Source organism: Phalangium opilio, unplaced genomic scaffold (assembly GCF_054372755.1).
Source record: "Phalangium opilio isolate 3A_F unplaced genomic scaffold, DU_Popi_V2 ptg000042l_1, whole genome shotgun sequence".
NCBI classification, from domain to species: domain Eukaryota; kingdom Metazoa; phylum Arthropoda; class Arachnida; order Opiliones; family Phalangiidae; genus Phalangium; species Phalangium opilio.
This window is the reverse complement of record NW_028324166.1, coordinates 3,657,022-3,680,770: the sequence shown is the minus strand read 5'-3', so window position 1 is coordinate 3,680,770 and position 23,749 is coordinate 3,657,022. Positions and strand designations below refer to the sequence as shown.

Here is a 23,749-nt window from a genome sequence, read left to right as displayed (position 1 = left end):
GCTGTCAAAGGCTTAGTAGAGAGCTTTTAGTAGGAGGAGGAGCTGAGTCTCATGACATAATTTACGCTGCCATATTGGTGGGTTTAAACCAGGAATGAAGCTGAGGCCACCCAATATGGCTACCAGAACAGCGGTAAGACTTGGGAGGTACTACTATCCCATCTGAAAGCTGTCTATAGGTAGATGGACTGCAAAACCAGGTGTAGTCAATTAATTCTCGTGTCGTTCTCGAACTAGCTCGAGCTGTAAGTCTCAAGCATTACGAAGTGTCATACTTATGGAACATGGTATTAGACATAAAACGGTTAAGCCAACTGCCGACATTGCATGGTTTAGAGAAAACTACTTCATTGATACCTCTAAACTTCAGAAGCCAGCCGAACTTGTGTTTGAAACCAAAGAAATCACCTAGAAACACCCACAAGTCTCTTTGAGCCGTTTAACTACGTCACGTCTTCATCACTCGATCGTGTTTCGGAGATCAAATTACTATTTATAAATATGTATTCAATAATGTAAGAATGACAATAGAATAGACGGGTTTTATTGGTTTAGACTTTATCTTAATTCGTAACAAAAAACATCGGTAGTAATAATCATAAATTGTTGTTGGAAACAAATTTACAATTTCGAGTACTCGGTGATTCATTAATTAGGGTTATAAAATATAAAAGCAATTAAGCAATTTGAAGTATTCACAGTGTAAACTAAAATTAAGCCTTTTCGATCGGGGACAGTAGCAATTCTTAAACTCATCATATGATGATCTAAATAAGGAGTTTAATTACTAAGAAGAAGCAACCTGATAATACTTAATTTGCTATTAGTGATTATGAACAGTAAATGTGCTTAGTAAATAGTTTTTGTTTGATGTTTTGTTTTATGTGAATTAGAAACTTATATTTCACATTATGAACTAGTCTTTCAAATTACAGATGTACAATCTCCACCATGAATAACTTTCGAGACCAATACCCAATTCTTTACATTGTTTTTTCGATTTCAAAGTCACCCACCCAAACACAAAGAGTCAAATTATGAGGTGGCGAATACATAAATTTTCATGAGTCAGGAGCCATTTTGAATTCATTACAAAACCATAAAACTTCCAAAATAATGAAAAATATTGTTCATGTTTTTTTCTATATCATTTAGTTCAATTAAAAAAGTCAATGTATGTAATCCTAACATCTTTACATGTAATTACACATAACATTAAGAATAATAAGGTGGTCTAAAACCTTCCCCTCCTGGTCCATGAGGTAAACCTCTTGGTGGCATGTTTCCATGCGCCGGTGGAGGTCTCGGAGGGCCTTGTCCACCCCAATTTGACACATAATGCGGTTCATCGTACGAATTTTGCGGAAACCGTTGTTGCATGGGTGGCCTGGGTAGTTGATGAGGTCTTATCTGAGACGGGTTATAATTGGGAGGTGGAGGTGGATGGTGTGGTGGTCCGGAGAACATTGGTCCCGGGCTGTGAACTATGGGAGGTGGAGGTAGGTGAGGAGGCTGGCTAAAACTCTGTTGACCCATGGGCGGGGGAGGTTGGGAATACTGGGGAGCTGGTTGGGAATAATGATGAGATGGCGGGGGTTGTTGGTAAGGGTGTTGTCCCTGTTGGGGTTGCATCTGTCCTTGTTGAGAAGGAGGTGGTTGGCTTTGATGGGACTGCGGAGAATGCGCCTTATATGGGTGAACGCCTAAATGAGGGCTCGATGAACTATCATCTTGAATTGGTACAGTAATCAAATTGGATCTAGTACTAACAACGGGAATCGGGCTCGGGTACTGGGGATGTCCCGGAGGAGGGTGTCCCGTTTGTGGATGTCCAGGTGGAGGGTGACCGGGTTGATTTGGAGAAGGATGAGGAGGGTAATTGTGAGCAGTTCTTTGCTGTGACGGAGGAGTTTGCGCTATTAAAGGAGCGCCTCCCGAGCTAACCGGCACCATTTGAGGTGGCATGGGTAAAGGGTGATGCTGAGGAGGTAACATTGCCGTCGGTCTCTGATCTTGATTGACGACTAAAACCCCGCCCGTTTGAATGTCCCTATAATCCGGAAGATGGTGCATGTGACTCATAGGGTGAGAAGCCGGGGGAGTATGTCCTTGTTGTAAATGAGGAGGGGGTGTATGCGAAGCCTGAGCAACTGTTTGCGAAACTAGAGCTTCGGAAGCGTGGACCAAGTGATTTCTCGGGTCTCTTATGTTAACGATGTGTGTTGTTGCACTGCCTGGACTTATTTGATGGGGTAAAGAAGGGGTTGCGGTCGTTGTTGTGGTGGCGGCAGCGCTGGTAGAAACGGCTTGTCGCAAATGGCGATGGTTTATATGCGCCTGAAGATAATTAAGTTTTAATTTTCTTTATAGTTATGAAAGAACTAAGTAAATATACCTGTAAATCTCTTTGACTCAAATAGGTACGTTTACATCCCCCAACAGAATGCCTAGCCCCTCCAAATGTACATGTAAAAACTGTTCCTAATGCACTCTGTTCAACTCTCGTAACTTTATCTTTGCATCTATACGAGACAAAGATTTGTTTTTACTGAAGCCTTTATAAAACCCAAAGTTTTTCAATTAGAGAGTTGTACCTTGGGCATGTTTTCCCACATTTTTTGGCGCATTCCAAACAAAATACATGTTTACATGGAATCTATTTAAAAACATTAAAGTATTTGTCGAAAAAAAAAAGAGATAATTCTTATTACAGAAATCATAATTCCATAACTTATGATCCATAAGTCTGCCAATAGATAACTTGAACTTCCCATGTTAAACATGTATATAGAGATGCAGTCATATGAAACCCGTATGTTCAAAAACTATTATGTAGATCGCAAATTCAAGTTAAATTATATTAACCCGGCAAACGACAATGTTGTTCGTCACACCAAGGCTTAGTTATGGTAAGGACCGAGTGTTAACTTTATTACTGTTTAAGTGTTCATTAAAGGGACTGTAAAGAAGGCATCGGCGGGTGGGTAAAAATTATTTGAAATACGTCAGAGGCACGTGACTAAGGAGGGGCGTGGTTCAAAGTTTGTTTTATTTCAAAAACTACCACTTCATGGAATTGGCGCTGCAATCTCGCGAAAAACAAGGACTAGATGTCCAGTTCTACTCTATGAGGAGCCTTTGTATCTTGGCATCACGTGATGTCTGTGACGTATTTCAAATAATTTTTACCCACCCATAATTGATGCCTTCTTTGCAGACCCTTTAAGTGCTTCGATTAGTTCCGATCTGACTAGGTCTTAGTATGTATTAGCAAACTGTTGGAGCATAATTTAGAAACTTTCGCAAATACTAAAATGAATACCATTCGTCCATAAATCAGAATAGGAAAAGAACATTTTTCGCAGCAATGAATCATGGGATTAACCACTTTTTCACCGATTAAATTAACTTTATGACCCCATTTTAATTTTTTATTTTGATGTAATGGTTCTGGTGGACCTCTTTCCAGTGTGGTAAATGTCGGTGTTTCAAGTTTTGATATATCATCATCGATATCAACTGTGGTTTAAAATTATAAACACGTGAGTTTAATTGATTGGACTATTTGTAAAATGCTGCAGCTTGCAAACTAGACTTGTCAACTTTTAAGGGCACGAACGGAAGTAATAGCCCCTTCCAAAAAGTTTGACTGCCTTGTGCACCTTGTTGTTTAAGTTCTTCGCGCATGCGCACTTGGAGCTAAAAAACGTCATATCTAGGTTGTGAACTAGGCTATGCGGGGAAACTACTTCCTGTTTGTAGGAAGAACTGAACTGACTCAGACTAAGAACATTTTTTCAAAACTTTTTGGAAGGGGCTATTGCGCATTTAACAATGAAGAACTTTCACCAGTTTTTTTTAACAAGAAAGCAAACATTTCAGAGGTAGAGTTACTGAATGGTATGAAAATTCAAAGCACAGCTTTGCTGCCACACGTTAAAGACTGCTTTCCGGTTGCACCAAATGCTAAGGTGCTAGTTTTAGCTCCATGCTCATGGATGAGTTGTGATTATGAAGGTAAAATTGACGTGTAGAAGCCTAGCTAACATGCTAAGGGCACCAAAGAAATCGTGCTATACTTTAAAAGAAAAACTTCAGCTAACATAACATTCTACCTTAAAAGAACGGCCTTTTTCTAAATATAAAAGGAAAAATTAAAGAATAAATGATCTCTTATTACAAAATAGTTAGCATTTAATTAGTCTTAAAAACAGTCAAGGACTACTGCTTCGTCATCCGACATTGGTTTAGTGGCGTCTGCTAACTCGATCCACATATCCATAAGGGATTGGTTGAATTCTCACAGAGTCACAGGCTGACAGAGGTAGGGGTAAGGTACAGTCTGGGAAATAGGAATATTTTTGAACTAGTTCTTGGAATCAGGCCTCAGGGGCCTCAGGGGCCTCACTAGTATACAAATAATAAACTGGTCCTGGGACTTGTACGCCCTTAGTTTTCCTACAGATTTTCAATTAATAAACTGGTCCCACAGACCAGTAACCCACACTTCTTGAATTTGAAATCTGGTCCAAGCAACTAATAAACTTGTTTTGAACCAGAGAAAGTGTATTATTTGGTATCCTGGTAAGATAGGGAGGTCATAGCCAACTCGATCACGCGTGTAAGAGGTTCGATTTAGCAGACGCCACTAAACCAATGGCGGATGGTAGAGTAGTCCTCGTTTTTAAGACTAACTAAATGATAATTATTTTATAATAAGAGATCATTTATTTTTATTTTAATATATTTCCTTTTATATTTAGAAAAAGGCCATTCTTTTAATGTATAATGTTATGTTAACTGAAATTTTCCGTTTAGTTTAAATTTAAGCCTAAATATAAATTTTAAATTGATGTGCACATGTTATTTTTTCTCGCACTATACCATTCAAATGTAAACATAACATTTTTTCAGTCAATTTCTTAAACTCTCTATTTCAAACACCAACTGTCAATTGCCAATTAATGGCAAAGCCTAGTTTGCTTAAAGCCATATCGCTGATATGACTAATGTTTTTACATGTTTTTTCGGAGGATAAACCGATTCCCAAATCAATCTCTTCAGCTTGTCCTTCTGTCACTCCTTCTTCTTCCTCTTCTTCTAGAATTGCCGCAGCCACAGACTTCCTCGGAGCAGCTTTGCGACCTCGGCCCCTTGCCCTCCCACGCCCTCTTCCTTTCCCCTTCAGTTTGGCGGTTATACTTTTTCCAGAATAAAGTTTCGAATTTTTGGAAATTGCAGATTCTTGATTTTCTAAGAATAATGGTAGCAAAAAATTTGAAAACAAAAACACCAGTCGGCTTAGGTCTAAATAATAATAAATAGAATTTAGGTTATTTTATCGTTAGGAATAAACAAAGTTCAACAAACGAAATAATTATTGACATTTACCGTAATTAAATTATAACTGTTAAATTATAATTTGAGCTCACCATTAACATCCAAAATTTCGGTAATCCGACTCTACCTTGTTTCAGCCATTTTTATCTAAAATTTTCTTAACGTCTAATATCGTCTGCTAGTCGGCTTTTGAACTTTTTTTTTTTTTTTGTTTTATTAGAGATATCTGGGCCAAGTGGGATTAGCCGAGAGGCTTTCCTCGGGCCCGTGGCTTTTGAACTTGTTTTTTTGCCGCGTGCACCTATCGGTGTCAGAGTTTTGCACGGGTCGAGTTTTTCAGGCCCCGGCCCGGTATTTAGCATTTCGAAAAAGTCCAAAACCCGGCTCGGGTCCGAGTGTATAGTTGGTTTTCCGGCCCGACCCGGCTCCGCCCGACACATTGCATGAATTGAACAGGCCCGGCCCGTTACACCTAGATCAGTTGTAATTTTATATATTTGTGTCTCCATAAGTTTTGACATAACATCAATAAACTGAATTCATCTTTGCTTTATTCGTGTATTATTCATTTCTTTTGATATTTGTTTGTCACAACGTCACATTTGTTCTTAGAAGCTTATACTCATTTAAATTATCTTTAATTTGGATTCTGGATTAAAGGAGAACAAGTACGGCCCGGCCCGAATTTTGAAAAATGAACATAAGCCCTGCCCGGCCCCTTAATATACAAAATTTGAAAAGCCCGGCCCGGCCCCTTAATTTACAAAATTTGAAAAGCCCAGCCCGGCCCCTTAATTTACAAAATTTGAAAAGCCCGGCCAGGTCCCTTAATTTACAAAATTTGAAAATCCAGACCCGACCCGGCCCGGCCCGATAAACTTTGGGAAGTCCGGCTCGGGCCGGCCCGTGCAGGACTCTCTGCGAGAGATACAGGACATTGAGATAATATCCTAATTTGACTCAAATAGAAACCCTTATCAAAATATTAACCCTAAAACGGTATTGCCTTATCTAATTTATGTTAAGTTAGGCACGGGGAGCTTCACTTTAAAATTTGCCCCCTTTTTATTTTGAGAGCAGATGCGTGATTGAGTGGGCCGTTAATGGGACCATTTTCAAAAAACGTCTGGTTGCTATTCCGTCTTTCTGGCAATCTGGCGGCAATAAAAACCGTTTTTGTGTTATTAATATTTTAACTGTATTGCACCCTCTTTGATTGTAATTTCTATTTAACTTTTATAACAGATTATTAATATTAAATTAGGATTAGATTTATTGTTTTATGTAATTTTTGGAACGATATAAAATTTGGTCAAAAAGGTGCAATGAGTGTAGAAATGACATCTCCTAGTTTGGTTTCAGAGGTGCTCGCTGCAACTGGTAAGCGAAAATTGCGGTTTAAAAGGGTCGTAAAATTATGTTAAAATTGAAATAGATAGAAAAGAAAGTGCATTCAGATAATTTAGACAAATTAATCCAATGTTGATTTCAATTTTCAGCCTCACTGGAAAAAAACAATTTGCAAAGCCAGTTTATAGAAAGTTGCCGTAGAATTGAAGAAATAAAATATGAAGTTTCAAAATCTGTTTCGAACATCAGCAGTGAAATTCACGCGGTTGTTTCCGGTGTTGAAGAGCATTCCAAGGAATTGGAAAAGCTTTCTGTTGAAAGTGATTTCATAAAGAATGACATTCAAAATGTATGTGCAACAAAGCACTAAAAAAATGCGTGAATGAATCTTCACAGATATGACATTGGTCAAACTTAAATTTTGTTGCAGCTGAAACCCCAATTGCTGGCGGTTGTAAATCAAAGTGACAAAGTTGGCCAAGAACTTCAAAAAGCAACAGTTTTGTCAGATATTCTGAAAGTACTCGTGGAAACGAATAATTCATTCTGTGAATTTGATGTTCATTTGAAAAAGGGTAATTTCTACGAAGCTGCCATGATAATTGGTAATTATATTTTATGATCTAGTAGTTGTGTGGGCAAAGGGGTGGAAATCTCCCCTATTAAACATCAGGCCCCTGTTTAGTCAATCAGGAGAATTCCCATGTATAAAGTTCACCGCCATTTTGCTAAAAAGGGAGGAGTCATCTTAAACCACTCCCCTATGACCTCTTTCTATAAGAACCCAGAAACACTGGTGCTGGTTTTGACATCAGGCCCTTGTTTTGCCAATCAGGAGAATTCCTCCATTAAACTTCCCATGTGTAAAGTTCACCGCCATTTTGACTAAAAGGGGAGGAGCCATCTTAAACCACTCCCCTATGGCCCCTTTCTATGAGAACCCAGAACCACTGGTGCTGGTTTTTACATCAGGCCCCTGTTTAGTCAAACAGGAGAATTCCCCCGTTAAACTTTCAATCTGAGAAGTTCGCCGCCATTTTGACTAAAAGAGGGGGAGTCATCTTAAACCACTCCCCTATGGCCCCTTTCTATAAGAACCCAGAATCACTGGTGCTGGTTTTTACATCAGGCCCCTGTTTAGTCAATCAGGAGAAACATCCACTCTGTAAAGTTCGGCGCCATTTTGACCAAAAGGGGCGGAGTCATTTTAAACCACTCCCCTATGGCCTCTTTCTATAAGAACCCAGAATCAATGGTGCTAGTTTTGACATCAGGCCCCTGTTTAGCCAATCAGGAGAAACGTCCACTCTGTAAAGTTTTCCGTCATTTTGACTAAAAGGGGCGGAGTCATCTTAAACCACTCCTCCATGGCCTCTTTCTATAAGAACCCAGAACCACTGGTGCATGTTTTGACATCAGGCCCCTGTTTAGTCAATCAGGAGGATTCCCCCATTAAACTTCCACTCTGTAAAGTTCGCCACCATTTTGACTAAAAGGGGCGAAGTCATCTTAAACCACTCCCCTATGGCTTCTTTCTATAAGATCTCAGAACCACTGGTGCTGGTTTTTACATCAGGCCCCTGTTTAGTCAATCAGGAGAAACATCCACTCTGTAAAGTTTTCCGTCATTTTGACTAAAAGGGGCGGAGTCATCTTAAACCACTCCTCCATGGCCTCTTTCTATAAGAACCCAGAACCACTGGTGCATGTTTTGACATCAGGCCCCTGTTTAGTCAATCAGGAGGATTCCCACATTAAACTTCCACTCTGTAAAGTTCTCCGCCATTTTGCCTAAAAAGGGAGGAGTCATCTTAAACCACGCCTATATGGCCTCTTTCTATAAGAACACAGAAACAATTGTGATGTTTTTACACCAGGCCCCTGTTTAGTCAATCAGGAGAATTCCCCTATTAAACTTCCACTCTGTGAAGTTCGCCGCCATTTTGACTAAAATAGGCGGAGTCATCTTAAACCACTCCCCTATGGCCTCTCTATGAGAACCCAAAACCAGTGGTACTAGTTTTGACATCAGGCCCCTGTTGAGCCAATCAAGAAAATTTCCCTTCCACTTTGTGAAGTTCGTCGCCATTTTGACTAAAAGGGGCGGAGTCATCTTAAACCACTCCCCTATGGCCTCTTTCTATAAGAACCCAGAACCACATTTTAGCCAATCAGGAGTATTCCTGCACTAACCTACCACTGTAAATTTCGCCGCCATTTTGACTAAAAGGGGCGGAGTCATGTTAAACCACTCCCCTGTGAACTCTGCCCATATGAACCTAGAATCACATTTTAGCCAATCAGGAGTATTCCTGCACTAACCTACCACTGTAAATTTCGTCGCCATTTTGGCGCAAAGGGGAGGAGTCACAGAAATCACAGCTTTTATATGTCGTGCAGTAAAATTTAGAGTACCCTATTTTTAAATTTTTGCAGAAAAATGCCTTCAAAATGTCAAATCATTGAAATATTGTTTCACTGAGAGTCTTGACATTATAAGCGCAATAAACGCTGAATGTACAGTAAAAAATGAGCGTCTAAAATACGAATTGGGATCCATGTGGTCCAGAATGTTTCTATGGAATTGTGACAATGACACTGGTGTTTATAAGCTATCAATTTTCGGTGCACACGATGACAGCAAAGCAAAAGCCATTTCTTTTTTGAAAACTCTCGCTAAACTGAACCTTATAGAGCAACGTTTAAAAAGCTTCGGGACCAACTTCCTAAATTATTTAGTGAAACCGATACTTTCCAAATCCGTCTCGTTAAATACCTCAAAAGAAAATGTTTATTTGGAAATTCAAGTATCGGAAAATAATCGTTCCAGAACAGATCCAGAAGAAGTTTTTAAGAATCTGAGTGAACTTTTTGATTTTATGAATGAGAACTTTTTAAACATCGTGGTTTCCACTCCATTGTTTCAAAATGAAGTTCCGTTTGCTCGCATTTTCGGAAAGTGTCTTTCCAATGATTTTTGCGAAGCTTTGATAAGCGAGGGTCTCCTTGAATCCACGCAACGTTTAAGGAGTGAAGCTTACACCACCATCGCCGAATGCGCAACGAATTTACAAAATCAGCTGGTTGATATTGAATTTTTGGATGATGATGCGAATGTTTTTGGGCATGCTCAAAATTTCAACAGCATTATTTCAAACAAAATGTGTCAGGTATGTTCCTACTAAACGTCAGACCTCTGCTTAGACAATTAGGCGCATTTCCTCACTAGTCTTCTAATATGTAAAAGTTTGCCGCCATTTTGGCGGAATGGGGAGGAGCCATCTTAAGCCACACCCCACTCAGTATCATTGCTGGACAAAATAATAAAAATGTCCCTACTAAACGTCAGAACCCTGTTAAGCCAATCAGGCACATTTCCCCACGCCTCCCACTCTGTAAAGTTCGGCGCCATTTTGGCGGAGAGGGGAGGAGTCAATTTAAGCCACACCCCATTGGCCTTTCCCTATCAGTATCATTGCTGGACAAAATAATAAAAATGTCCCTACTAAACGTCAGAACCCTGCTTAGCCAGTCAGACGTACTCCCCCACTCTGCAAAGTTCGCCGCCATTTTTGATGGAAAGGGGAGGAGCCATCTTATGCCACACCCCACGGGCCTTTCCCTAACAATATCATTGTGGCACAAAATAATAAAAATGTCCCTACTAAACGTCAGCCCCCTATATAGCCAATGAGGCACATTTCCCCACTAGCCTCCCACTCTGCAAAATTTGCCGCCATTTTGGCGGAAAGGAGGGGAGCCATCTTAAGCCACACCCCACTGGCCTTTCCCTAACAATATCATTGTGGCACAAAATAATAAAAATGTCCCTACTAAACGTCAGCCCCTATATAGCCAATGAGGCACATTTCCCCACTAGCCTCCCACTCTGCAAAATTTGCCGCCATTTTGGCGGAAAGGAGAGGATCGAGCCATCTTAAGCCACACCCCACTGGCCTTTCCCTAACAGTATCATTGTGGCACAAAATAATAAAAATGTACCTACTATAGGTTAGACCCCCCTGCTTTTCCTATCAGGCGCATTTCCTTACTAGCCTCCCACTCTGTAAAAGTTCGCCGCCATTTTGGCGGAAAGGGGAGGTCCGAGGAGCCATTTTAAACCACACCCTATTGGCCTTTCCCTATCAGTATCATTGCAGGATTAAAGAATTCCCTGTTTCACCTCTATAGATTCTTGATCTTACTCCAAAGGAAACATATCATTTCACATGTGATGTCTATTCCTAACAACGTATTACATTTTAATTTTAGGAAATATTTAGTCTAGCAAGGAAAACAATGAAGAAAGAGCTACATAAAACATTACGAGTTCATCTTAAAGCCTCGGAATCGGTGTCAGAATTAGATGATGACGAATGTTCCGCTCTGTGCGCCAAAAAAATAAGCGAAGTTTATGATTTTCCTGATTGTGTTATAAGGTTTATTATAGTTTTATTATATCATTACAATGCTACTTACACAAGTAGTAGAAGGCGTCCTAATTTCATCTGTATGTAAATTATAACATTTGTAGCTCGTTCATTGAAGAATTGCTCAAACAATTAAAAGAGCTGTCAATTCAAGCATCATGCTGTAAAGCATTAGCTGCCCCACGTCTTTACTTTGCTGCTAGATATATTTGCGAATTGTTTTGTGACATAGTGCCTATATACCATCAACATAATATAGCCATGTTTCCGCAGCAAACTGGTAACTACATTCATTTTCCTTTTCTTTAGCATTATTTTACGTGGTTTTTTTTTAGCAATTCACCACAATAACTGCATGTATTTGGCCCATGAACTCCTTATGTTGTCAGCAACATGGCAGTCTCAAAGTGAACTCAAAGTTCAAACTAGTGCCGATGCGCAATTAAACATTGGAAATGAACTGGTGATATCCTTTGTTGACCTTTCTGATAGACTTAAGTCTATTGGAGCCGCGGCGCTTTTGGCTCAAATGAAACGGCAAAAGCAACAACTTATGGAGTTTTTACAAGATGGTTCAGGTGATAATTGCAACTTTTTATAAAGCGAATCTCGGTTATGGTTTAGTTAAAATAAATGCCACTAGATGGCGCTCCCATAGATGTGGGGGTGGAGTTAACTGTCCCCCAAGCTTAAGAAAGGCTAGTTTAAGCTCCGCCCTCGACATTAACGATTTCTGATAGGATCCTGCCTTTGGCAACGGTATGATTGGTGTGTAGAAGATTTGCCAGCAAGATAGGGGCCCCAAAGGAGCTGACATTTGCTTTCCAGAAAAAATCAATAATTCATTCTGTTGAATTTATTTTTCCCCAAATAGTTTTTCGCAACTTAACTACGATAGCTGATTTCTTACCAAAGGGTAAAAGAGCACTTCATCAGTGTCTCCATCAGTTAACATCTTTAAGGCAGCTTTGGATCGATGTTTTACCACCTGACGTGTATTTAAAAGCAATGGGAACACTGTGTAACTCAGTTATCGAAGAAATGATCTTCCAAGTTACATCACAGGAAGATATAACGGAAAAAATTACCGAACATCTGGGAACTCTGTTTGAAATATTGTTGTCGGATATGCCTCCTCTATTTCAGGTAAAGTGGTTGCAGGTCTCGGCTGTGGTTTAGTTGTGGCCACTAGATGGCGCTCCCATAGATGAAGGGCGGAGTTGACCTGCAGGCTAATTTTAGCTCCGCCCACGTGGTTCCTGTCTTTGTTAATGTAAAATTGGTGTTAGCAGCAGGTCTCGGCTGTGGTTTAGTTTAAATTGTGGCCACTAGATGGCGCTCCCATAGATGAGGGGCGGAGTTGACTTGCAAAGGCTAGTTTTAGCTCCGGCCACGTGGTTCCTGTCTTTGTTAATGTAAAATTGGTGTTAGCAGCAGGTCTCGGCTGTGGTTTAGTTTAAATTGTGGCCACTAGATGGCGCTCCCATAGATGAGGGGTGGAGTTGACTTGCAGGCTAGTTTTAGCTCCGGCCACGTGGTTCCTGTCTTTGTTAATGTAAAATTGGTGTTAGCAGCAGAACCCTGGGACTCCGGGAGTCGGAATTTGAATGCTTTAGAATGTTTGAAATTTGGCAATGTATCAAGTTTCCAAAATTTGCAGGTTAAAAAATATGAGACTATATCCGATTTGAGTCTTTGCCAAAAATATGTCTCAAAGTGGACCAAGTTTCAAGAACTAAAATGGTTAATAGTTTCGAGTCTTCGGGATATTGTTGAGAGATGGGCTGAAGGAGCAGGGCCATTAGCAATGGTTTTTACACCCGAGGAAGTGAAACAACTTATTCGCGCGTTGTTCCAAAATACTGAACGAAGATCCGCGGCATTACATAAAATTGTTAGTTTAACAAATTAATATATGCCAACCATATATATACTTTGCCCAAATTTTATAACACTTAACACAAGTAAAGTAAAACTAATGGTTAATAAAGTGGTTGTTATGTCTCTTCATTAATTTCCTTGGGCAGCTACAAACTTCAAAATATATGGGTTGTTGACATTACTGAGTCAAATAATTTAAGTAACTTATGGAAACCAACCATAGGCCATAGAATGATGATAATTTGTGCATAAATCTTTGTTTTCTAACAATTATGCGACGTTTATGGTGAGTTGGTGACATATTAGCTTTCCAAAAGATCAATAGGGATAAATAGAAGACGACAAATGTATAGTTGGCTCATTTGATATAAGATTATAAATGGGCATTATCTGATAAGGTTGATATCTCGAAGTTACGTGTGTATCCTTTGTGCTTAACTTGAACAACTTAACGCCAACTTAACGCCAACTTTCGCCAAGATTAGAAACAAGTTGCGAAACCAAAATCAACCTCCCCAAGTTAAAATGAGGGTTATCTACCCGCCTAAGAGGTTTTTCTTAAATAATTGAGCATAATTATTATTTTAATCAACAATAATTTAACCGAATTCTGGTGAAGTCGTCTTAAGAAACATTATTCCGAAAATAATTTTAAACATAGCCATTGTTGGTTGAAGTTTGAATTCGAGTTCATGCCTTTTTAACAATATATGGCACTTTTGGGTAAAAGTTGGCTCATTTCGGATAAGTGAAAAAACAAAGTGAACCTTTGGTGGAAGCCCTGCCATTGGAAGGCTAGACTTTTATCGGTACCCTAGCTACTCGCCGCGTTCATCTTGACCCTAACGATGTTAAGGAGTAAAAGCCAATATTGCTTTCTGTGAAATGCGAACGCGGTCCAGAATATTGCGAACAGACACACAGAAATGTATAGTGTAACACCTCTATGACGTCATCGTTATTCAGAGAGGTGCCAATATTGTTTTCTATGAACTGCGATCGCGGTCCAGAAATTGCGAACAGACACACAGAAATGTCTAGTGTAATACTTCTCTATGACGTCATCGTTATTCAGAGGTGCCAATATTGCTTTCTATGAACTGCGATCGCGGTCCAAAAATTGCGAACAGACACACAGAACGTCTAGTGTAATTCCTCTCTATGACGTCATCGTTATTCAGAGAGGTGACAATATTGCTTTCTATGAACTGCGATCGCGGTCCAGAATATTGCGAACAGACACACAGAAACGTCTAGTGTAACACCTCTATGACGTCATCGTTATTCAGAGAGGTGCCAATATTGCTTTCTATGAACTGCGATCGCGGTCCAAAAATTGCGAACAGACTCACAGTAATGTCTAGTGTAACACTTCTCTATGACGTCGTTATTCAGAGAGGTGGCAATATTCTTTCTCTGAACTACGATCACGGTCCAGAAATTGCGAACAGACACACAGAAACTTCCAGTATAATACCTCTCCATGACGTCATCGTCAGACTTAGAAATAAGGATATTTTTTAAACTAGTCCTTAGGACCAGTGATCCCCCTAGTGTCCTAAATAATAAACTGGTCTCCGGAGTGGTCCCAGCCTTTGTTCTCCTATAGATTTGCAATTAATAAACTGGTCCCGAGGACCAGTAACCCCCACTTTTTGAATTAAAAAACTAGTCCAAGCAATTAATAAACTGGTTTTGGACCAGTGGACGTGTGCTATTTCTAAGTCTGGTCATCGTCACTTGGAGAGGTAATGAGGATGAAATCATTATCGGCCAAAATGGATTTGTGCAATCTTAGATTAAGTTTGAAACCCTTACATAATATAAAACCCCCAAATCACTTTGATAATTCCATTTATTTTTCCAAATACAATATTCATTAATTATATATTACTAATACACATGTGATAATTAACTAGAATTGCAAAATGTGAAACCTTCATATTCTTTTAAATTATAATTATGCGTGTCGAGTTTTTAGTTAGACATTTAATCAACTTCAGCTCCGGCAGCTTCGAGAATAGTCTCGAAAGCAAAAGGGCTAAAAATGTAACCGGTTCCCGAATAGAATTTACTTTGAAATTCAACCCTAAAAATAATTGAGAAATTGCATTAAATCAAATCAAACAAAAATTTGCACCTTTTGAGAAGCAACTACATTCGCAACTTACCAGTGTAGACGTAAAGCGTGCAGGAAAGCTGATAACCCTTCCATAATAAGCAGGACACCGATGGTTAGAACACCCCAGGCTGCAAAGATGACGAAAAGAATGATACCGCCAGTCCATCCGGCGCTTTGAAGTCCAATTTGCATGACCATAGTCCACAATACTTCGGAAAGCTCTGCAATAAGTTACGGTTATCATTTAAGAGATTGTAATTTTCAAATGGATGAGGTTAACTTACGGGCATGAGCCAAACTAAGTGCCCACAATCGCAAGTACGATGCTGTGTGAGAGATAGATCCGAGACAGTATTCGATAGTGTGAATAGCTTGATGGATAAAAATGTCTCCAAAGTTGAACTCCTCCTCTTCGTGCGCGCCTCTGGTCGCAGCACCATCTGGGTTGTGAACTATTTCGCCTTCTTCGGCGTTTGACTCATTGGCATGCATCTGAAAATATTCGACTTGCTATAATACTTGTACTTCATTCTTACTTAAAGGGACTGTAAAGAAGGCATCGGCGGGTGGGTAAAAATTATTTGAAATACGTCAGAGGCACGTGACCAAGGAGAGGCGTGGTTCAAAGAAGCTTAGTTCGTTTTATTTCGAAAACCACCACTTCATGGAATTGGCGCTGCAATCTCGCGAAAAACAAGGACTAGATGTCCAGTTCCACTCCATGAGGAGTCTTTGTATCTTGGAATCACGTGATGTCTGTGACGTATTTCAAATAATTTTTACCCACCCGCCCATGCACCCCTTTGCAGTCCCTTTAAGACTAAATTCATTCCTCGCGACTATGAATGAACAGCAAAAGACTAGGTGGAGTACACACTTGTAGAAAGGAAAATCTCTTACCATTGCTGGTCGCGCGAGCCACTGTTTGCGCAGGATGATAGGTTTCACAAACAACATCCATGGAATGCAGAGAACAGCTGTGACGACTAAGATACCTTGAATTACGGGCTAAAAGAGAATCGAAACAGATTCATAAAAGAACCATTTCATAAACGCATCTTTTCTTACCTGTCCAGTATACAATTGTGCCAGATAGCAGGGCTTCTCAGGGTAACTAAACAAGAACATGTTGATAAGAAGAATTAGCAGACTTTTGGCGCAACCAGCTTCGCTAACATCCGAGTGAACCCATTTGGAAAAGATCAGGATGACCAAATATCCGAAAATGAAGAGCAAGAAAATAACTTGCGGGATGAACTCGCAGAAGATGTTCAAAGGTTTGCGGAAATATCTAAAAGAAACAATATATACGAACTCTCAGTATGGCAAATTGCATCTTGCAATTAATTATCTGTACTAACGTGTGATTCCAGAAACTGAGAACTACACCAAAAACCATCTGAGTTACGCCAAGTACGATGGAAACTTTCATTTTGTAAGAGTTCAGGAACAAAATCTTATTTGCAGCCAATTGCCAAACCTGAAAGTAATTGTTGCACAATCTGTCAATCTGTTGTTAATTTTCTACAGCAGATTGCTAGTGATAATTTTCTACAGCAGATTGCTAGTGTTAATTTTCTACAGCAGATTGCTAGTGTTAATTTTCTACAGCAGATTGCTAGTGTTAATTTTCTACAGCAGATTGCTAGTGTTAATTTTCTACAGCAGATTGCTAGTGTTAATTTTCTACAGCAGATTGCTAGTGTTAATTTTCTACAGCAGATTGCTAGTGTTAATTTTCTACAGCAGATTGCTAGTGTTAATTTTCTACAGCAGATTGCTAGTGTTAATTTTCTTCAGCAGATTGTGAGTGTTAACTTTTAACATACCGGGTCGATTCCAATTGGATAAGGATTACCGTAATAGGTAATATTTGGATCCAGTTGCATCAACTTATCGAATGGTCTGTCAGTCTCGAACTTTACTTGCCAAGACGATCCAAAAATGTTGAAAGACTTTGAAAATACATCATTGTAGACAAATCCAGTGTATATAGAGAAAGTCCCCATCAACAAAATGATGTACCGTCCATTGAAGAATGTATTCCAAATCTAAATATAACCCATTAGGAAAAATACTTGATAGTTACGGTAACGGAAAATTCGAACCTCGTTATCAGTTTTTTGCGAAGCCAAGCCTTTCTCTTTCAAAACCATCCAAAGGGCGAAAAGAGCCATCAGAAGTCCGTGTCCGCAATCTCCAAACATCACAGCGAACAAGAATGGGAAAGTGATAATAGTATACGGTGCTTTCGAAAAAAGGGATTAGAGATATAAAACACTGTATAACTGATAAATTTAAATGTGAAAATTCACAAACCTGGGTTAACTTCTCGGTAAGCAGCCACACCGTACGCATCAACGATAGCCTGAAAGCCTCTGGTGAATTTATTGGTTCTGTTGTAAGTTGGTGGCGTTTCTTTGGTGTCCATTCGGTTCAAAATTGATGGTACACTACTGCCACTGCGTTCCTGTTAAAACATAATGAACATTGTGCAGAATATGAACACATCTTTAGACTTACAGTGCCACGACGTAAAGCCAGTTGAATTTTATCCAAATCAGAAACGGCGCACCAACACTCGGCAATAAGACATTTTTGAGTGACATCCAAGTTGAAGAAGTTCAAAGTATGGTAAATAGCCTTGATTTTTCGAACTTTAACAAACCAATTCTTGATATTTTTCGCAGCTGCTACCAAAACTCGATGTCGATGGTCTTGAGTTTGTTTCAAAACCTGAAATTAAATCATATTTAGGTTATTTGTATTTTGTGCACGTAATATCGATAATATATACAATGTTCAAATCCTCAATGCGAGTCATAACACCGTTTGACATCTCTCTACGGTCAGCTGGAGTCTCGGGACATGGATATAATGTGGCTCTAAATCTAATCACAAAATTGAACATAGAAAATCAAGAACATTTACACTAAAATGAACAAAAATCAAACCAAAGTGTACGAAAATATTTACCCTTCACAAATTTTTTTAACACGGGACTTCAATTGCTCTCCTTGAAAGAAAATAATGAAGACTGACTTGAAAACTTGGTCTCCCTGTTTAGTAAAAACCGTAACAGGTCAAATCTCCACGTCAATTTCCATATTCAAAGATGAAATCTTACGGTAACAGGGTCTTCCAAAGGTGCATCAATTTCAGCTTGACGAAGGAAAGCATTGCCTCGGCAGACTCTCCAAAGCATTCTCTCAAATGCTGGTAATCTCTCACGAAGAATTACTCCAGATACAAAACTGTTCAATGATAGTTACAGTATGGTATAATTATCTTGGAAATGGCAATATTAATTCCGGATGAAACTTAATCATCCACCTATGAATTGTCTTTCCGATACATTTTAAAATAACTTGGCTAATGTGACCAAAACAACAAATGTGGTTGGTCTCTGGGTTATAACATAACCTACCCAAGCTGAGCCGGAGTTGAATGTAGTTCGTGAGCAACCAAAGATTTTTGGATATTTTCAGTCTCCAAGGCGGAATGCTCTTGCTATATAAAATGGGATTAGAGTTAATCATGGCAGCACACTTGAGCACGCAAGTTGATAACCATTTTGTACATTTTTGCTTTTACTTTGAAGCATTACTGAGGTTGAAGACACTGAAATCGATTAATCTTAATTAATCGATTAATATTGATAATTCGACCAAACTTTATATCACTGCGAAACTTTGTAAAAAAATAGCAACCCTAATCACCAAGTTACAACGTTGCTGTCGCACCTTAAAAGCGCTCTAATCAAAGATTTGAACAACGAGTTTAAAAAATTGATAGTGTAGATTCATGTGCTGGGAAAGATGACGTTGTCGTACTTCCCTGTTGTGGTTGTGTATGTGTGGGTGACAGGAGGGGTAACATGCACTGGGATGCAGTTTTTGGTGATTTGTAAAATGAAAACTGGACTGGGAATGCAAGAGCTGGCAAGCCATGTTCATGTAACATGTTGTCCCTTTGCGGATTCTATCATCACTAAGGTTTGTTCAATTAAAACTCATAAAACATTTTGGTGTATAATTTTGTTTGTACATCAAAAACAAGTAGTTTTTTGTGAAGGGTTGTAAATTTATTTAAAATTGTGGCACTAGACGCGCGCGTGGAGCACATTTTCACAATATCTTGCAGCGATAGCCTAGTCGTAATATAATGAGTGCTGTTGGTTACAGCGTACTATAATCATACGCAGAGACCCAACCAACTATTCTTAGGAACTTTGCCATATTATCCCAATTTGCAACAGGGAGACATTTGCCTTAAGCAATTATAAACACAAAATTAATTAGCCTACATCTAAATTTAGAGAAAATTAACCATTAGTTTAGCGTGAAGTGTGAAAAATATTAAAATTTATTTGGTTATCAGTGCTGCCATGATTAAAAAAATGTCTAGGTGCAAAACCAGAGACAAAAGGGTGGAAAATAATCCCAATTCCTCAAATTATCCGCTTAATTGATACTTGACGAACACTTCCAAGCACTTGGCGAATGTTTGTCAATTTTCTCTGAGAGATTAAAAATTGTTCGTGCAGAAAATATCATTTATCCCGATGCACGTATTCGCCTTACACATTCTTCGCCAAGCGAGGACATAGACTTATTTCTTTGAGGAATTGGGGCTTTCGTTTTAGGTATAAAATTGACTCGCTAAAAGCTAGTTAAAAACTGAAACACTACTAGGATAAAAGGCAATAGATATACAGAAGGAAAAAGAGGGAAAGGTCAAAAGTCTCACCCTAATTTAAGAGCTTGTCCACCAGCTTTAAGCCCTTCTTCTCCCAGCAACGTTATGTTCTCTTCTTGAACACTCGGATCGTGCATCTGAACACGATTAGAATCCGCCTGATAAACAAATGTTTCTCATGGTAAACAGAAAAAGCATGCAAGACCAAAACAGATCTCGTCATCTCATCAGGCCGAAACCAATTAAAAATAAAATAGTGGCATGCAATTTCTACTAAAAACTAATCTAAGCTTGTAAAAATTTTGCGTTAAAAATATTTGAAAGAGTTTTACTATGTGCAGGATACGAACTGCGATAAAAGACTGAGTTCAAGTGTTGAGAAAGTTACAAATTTGTGTCTTGAGAACCTGCTGCAATTTCCTGATGTCTTAATTACCAGCTAGTTACACTAGCGTGAGTGTTAAAGTCTACATTTTGCGCGAGTTAGTCAATACTAACTAGTACTATTTATCTAAAGCGGTGCATTTGTGCAGACAACAGCTTCATGCGTGTTTATTACAGCCAAAGGAAAAATGAAAATTGCTGGGTTAATTTCAGGCCAAGCTTTAATTGAGACTGCCATTAAGTAATGTTTCCTTCCCCACACTTCAAATTGAAAGCTCTCTATTGTGTTCACAGGGAACGTTCGACGATCTACGCGTCTACATAGCAACTTTCACTGTCAAGTGCCAATGTCATGTATCATCGAAGAAAATCTTCTTTGCAGACCTATCCTACAATCCGTTTTGTATTCACGTTAACATTATAATTCCATGGTAGCTATAATCATTCATATGCTGATATGATATGCAAACGAAAGCTGGCAGGTGATACATGAATTCATGAATACAGCCCTCTCCCCATTTTGCCTTTAAGTTCAAGCATTTTGTCATTAAAATTCAGCCTCAACACAAAGGTGCTTGCTTATATTTAGCACCAAGTATTAAACTGCTTTTCATTTACAACTACAACTTAAATTTGCCTCCGCTTCGCTGCTTGATTAGAATTAGTCTTTGATATCAAGCAGTAAGCTTATGGAACACGTTTCTCCATTTACCATATGAATATTGCTGGTGTACCGCTACAACTGACAGAAAATTTACTTTTCCCCCTGTTAGTTATGGTTCTGTTTTGAAATTCGGCTTTTGAACAGAATATTAACAATTACACTGAACAACGTTAACGTTAGTCTTGTAAAATATGAATTTTCAGTGAACTTCAACCTCTTGTAATGAATGAACACAAATGGTTAACATTCTAATACACCATGCTAAATATTAACCATTAACCACAACACCACAAATGAGCTTGCCGTGCTAAAAACCTAATCTTTTAATTTAAAAATAAACTAAAACACATGGTATTATTTTGAACTAAATAATATTTGAAGGACACAAGTACGTCATAAAAATCTTAATCAACATCCCCATGAATAAAACTTAACTTATAACAAAAGTACATAACACATTTAAACATTATATGACAGATATTGTTATAAATGAACTGTGATGAAGAAATAATGTACCTCGTCAAAGAATGCTTGAGTTTTTCGCAAGATATGTTTCAGTTCAGTCAGTTCTAAGAACGTTTTCTTCAAAGCCTCAGCGTTCGTGTTCACCTCTTTCAGTTCATTTTCAAGTTTTTCAAATGTTGCCTGAAATGAAACAAAGTCTCGCGTGTTTTAGTAACATGACGTATTGATAACTTTTCCCTTGGCGTTTCTAAAATACCTCAAGATCGATCATTTCTCTGGGTTGCGGAGCTTCTGGGTTATCACCAATGTCAAACATGGGAATAGCGTCTTTCTTAATCTCCTTTTCCAAGTAACCTTAATTTGCAGGAAAAATGTTGTTTATGCTTTACAAAGAATGGTTTTTGGAAATTAAAGAAACACTAACGAAGTTTTCTTTCCATTTCATCACAACGACGAACTTCATTAACAAACTTTCTCTGGAAAGCATTGACATCGGGATTGAGCTACAATGAAACAAATAATAGGTTTATAGCCATATTTTTATGTAAGGTGCTAAAAGTGTAAATTTTGTTGTTCTAAAGGCACTCCAATGAGATTTTCTAATAAAAAACATTGCGTGGGCGGCACCAATATTAAAATTAAAGGTAGGTTATGTTCCGTTAAATCAAAATTATTCCTGATGCATGTGCTTATCACGCGACTTTTAACTGGCGAATCCGTTCAATATGATGCTGAGAAGTAGATGACGCATCATTTTGACCTAGCATTGTTAAGGTAAAATCGGGTCATAAGCCTCGGCACACGCATCGGGAATAAGGTGGATGGGGGGGGTTTAAAGGTTGCCATTTTCTAGTCAGATGCGCTTACAGGTGACTCACTATAAGAGCAGAGGCTATCACAGAGTTTGCGCGTCTGATCATGCTTAACCTCTCTAATAAGTATACATCTTCGGCATTTGGGAGAAGGCTTAACCTCTCTAAAAAGTATACATGTTCGGCATTTGAGATTATGCTTAACCTCTCTAAAGAGTATACATGTTCAGCATTTGAGAGTATGCTTAACCTCTCTAAAAGGTATACGTGTTCGGCATTTGAGAGTATGCTTAACCTCTCTAAAAGGTATACATGTTCGGCATTTGAGAGTATGCTTAACCTCTCTAAAGAGTGTACATGTTCGGCATTTGAAAGTATGCTTAACCTTTCTAAAAAGTATTGTTCGGCATTTGAAAGTATGCTTCACCTCTCTAATCAGAGTACATACTCGGCATTTGCGACTATACTTAACTTCTCTAAGTCTAATCAGAGTACATGTTGGGCATTTGAGAGTAGGCTTAACCTCTCTAATAAGAATTTTAATTTTAACTTACATCTCTAAATTGCACCAAACCCAATTCACCGAGTTCGGAAACGCAGGCGTATGCAGCTTCTGACTGCAGAAAGAGTTGACTTAGGGTCATCTCTTCACTTCGGAATAAGGACCCCATGGCTGGGAATTTCTTATTCTAACTTTCACTAAAAGCTATATAAAACGATAAATTAGAATAACTTAATTATTTTCTTGAAATCTTTTTATTAATAATAATAAGTAAAGTTTTAACCTACTTTCACGGCTCTGCCGGGAGAGAGTAACTACCGATACCTATATCTTGAAGGTAATCACGAGACTAAAGAGGGCGGAGGGCGATCGATATCCAGACGCGTTGCCAGATAAAAATTACATAATTATCGTACCAAATCCGAAAAATTATCGATTTCAACCAAAATTATCGTAGGGTCTGAGCGCCTCCAAAATATCGGTAAAACCAATGCGAGTGTACTGATTCACCTTGTATTTACACTAAAATCAGTACAAGGGTTCGGAGGGAGATAGATAAATAACGTCTCCAAACGTTTCTCACATCTAGCCTTTGGCCTTAAGTGTATTATTACAATGGGATGAACATGTATCACTCTCTCCTATTTCGCCTTTTTCTACACCTAGCGAGACTTTTGTGCCAGGATTAGTTCAATTTCCCGCTAAATTCGAAATTATAGTACAATTATCGTACGTTTAAAACGAATTATCGAATTTAGCGTACTACAGCGTCAAAATTATCGTACGCCTCGAAAAAAAAGTACCACAGCCCAATGGATCACGCAAAGGTGGATTTTTTTTTTTTACTGCTCCTATCCTATCTTCTCATTTGGCTCCCGGACCCGGAATCCATGATATTTTTGAATAATTTCGGAGCAGGTGAAGCAGTTTAAAGAAAAATCTCGTTATTTAAAGCAGCTATCATATGGAAAAACATTTCTCGCATGAGTGGCTTGAGTGAGCAAAACACCAAGACCAGTAGCAATGCTTATGTCTGACTCTGTATTAAATTAGACGTCATCATTCATGTTCAGCGGTGCGCATAGCTGCGTGAGTTCGTTC

General features: G+C 38.8%; 3 protein-coding genes across 5 annotated transcripts; 1 reads left to right on the top strand and 2 right to left on the bottom strand.

Moving 5' to 3' along the window:
- Window positions 1–522: 522 nt before the first annotated feature.
- Hakai (E3 ubiquitin-protein ligase Hakai) lies at window positions 523–5,780 on the bottom strand. Its single transcript, XM_089835863.1, has 6 exons — window positions 5,642–5,780; window positions 5,020–5,253; window positions 3,323–3,519; window positions 2,595–2,656; window positions 2,396–2,522; window positions 523–2,337 (listed from the first exon to the last, which is right to left on the bottom strand). The coding sequence occupies exons 1-6, from the start codon at window positions 5,778–5,780 to the stop codon at window positions 1,216–1,218; spliced, it is 1,881 nt and encodes a 626-aa protein (XP_089691989.1). The 3' UTR covers window positions 523–1,215.
- Window positions 5,781–6,452: 672 nt separating this feature from the next.
- On the top strand, window positions 6,453–13,110 carry Zw10 (Zeste-white 10 kinetochore protein). Its single transcript, XM_089836404.1, has 9 exons — window positions 6,453–6,720; window positions 6,840–7,039; window positions 7,121–7,295; window positions 9,127–9,860; window positions 10,963–11,129; window positions 11,225–11,400; window positions 11,456–11,698; window positions 11,995–12,266; window positions 12,781–13,110. The coding sequence occupies exons 1-9, from the start codon at window positions 6,666–6,668 to the stop codon at window positions 13,030–13,032; spliced, it is 2,274 nt and encodes a 757-aa protein (XP_089692530.1). The 5' UTR covers window positions 6,453–6,665; the 3' UTR covers window positions 13,033–13,110.
- A 1,728-nt stretch (window positions 13,111–14,838) lies between these two features.
- Window positions 14,839–23,028, bottom strand: Vha100-1 (V-type ATPase subunit a family protein Vha100-1). 3 transcript variants are annotated; one of them, XM_089836401.1, is made up of 19 exons: window positions 22,936–23,028; window positions 22,701–22,852; window positions 21,759–21,837; window positions 21,591–21,688; window positions 21,386–21,514; window positions 19,873–19,979; window positions 18,251–18,377; window positions 18,100–18,182; window positions 17,921–18,014; window positions 17,647–17,859; window positions 17,443–17,593; window positions 17,232–17,371; window positions 16,953–17,174; window positions 16,485–16,603; window positions 16,192–16,414; window positions 16,024–16,131; window positions 15,408–15,615; window positions 15,173–15,344; window positions 14,839–15,090 (listed from the first exon to the last, which is right to left on the bottom strand). In XM_089836401.1, the coding sequence occupies exons 2-19, from the start codon at window positions 22,815–22,817 to the stop codon at window positions 14,991–14,993; spliced, it is 2,490 nt and encodes an 829-aa protein (XP_089692527.1). In that variant the 5' UTR covers window positions 22,818–22,852; window positions 22,936–23,028; the 3' UTR covers window positions 14,839–14,990. The 3 variants fall into 3 exon arrangements, with proteins under 3 accessions (XP_089692527.1, XP_089692528.1, XP_089692529.1); XM_089836402.1 differs by having other exon boundaries at window positions 19,873–19,958; XM_089836403.1 differs by lacking the exon at window positions 19,873–19,979 and adding an exon at window positions 18,551–18,633.
- Between the last annotated feature and the right edge of the window lie 721 nt (window positions 23,029–23,749).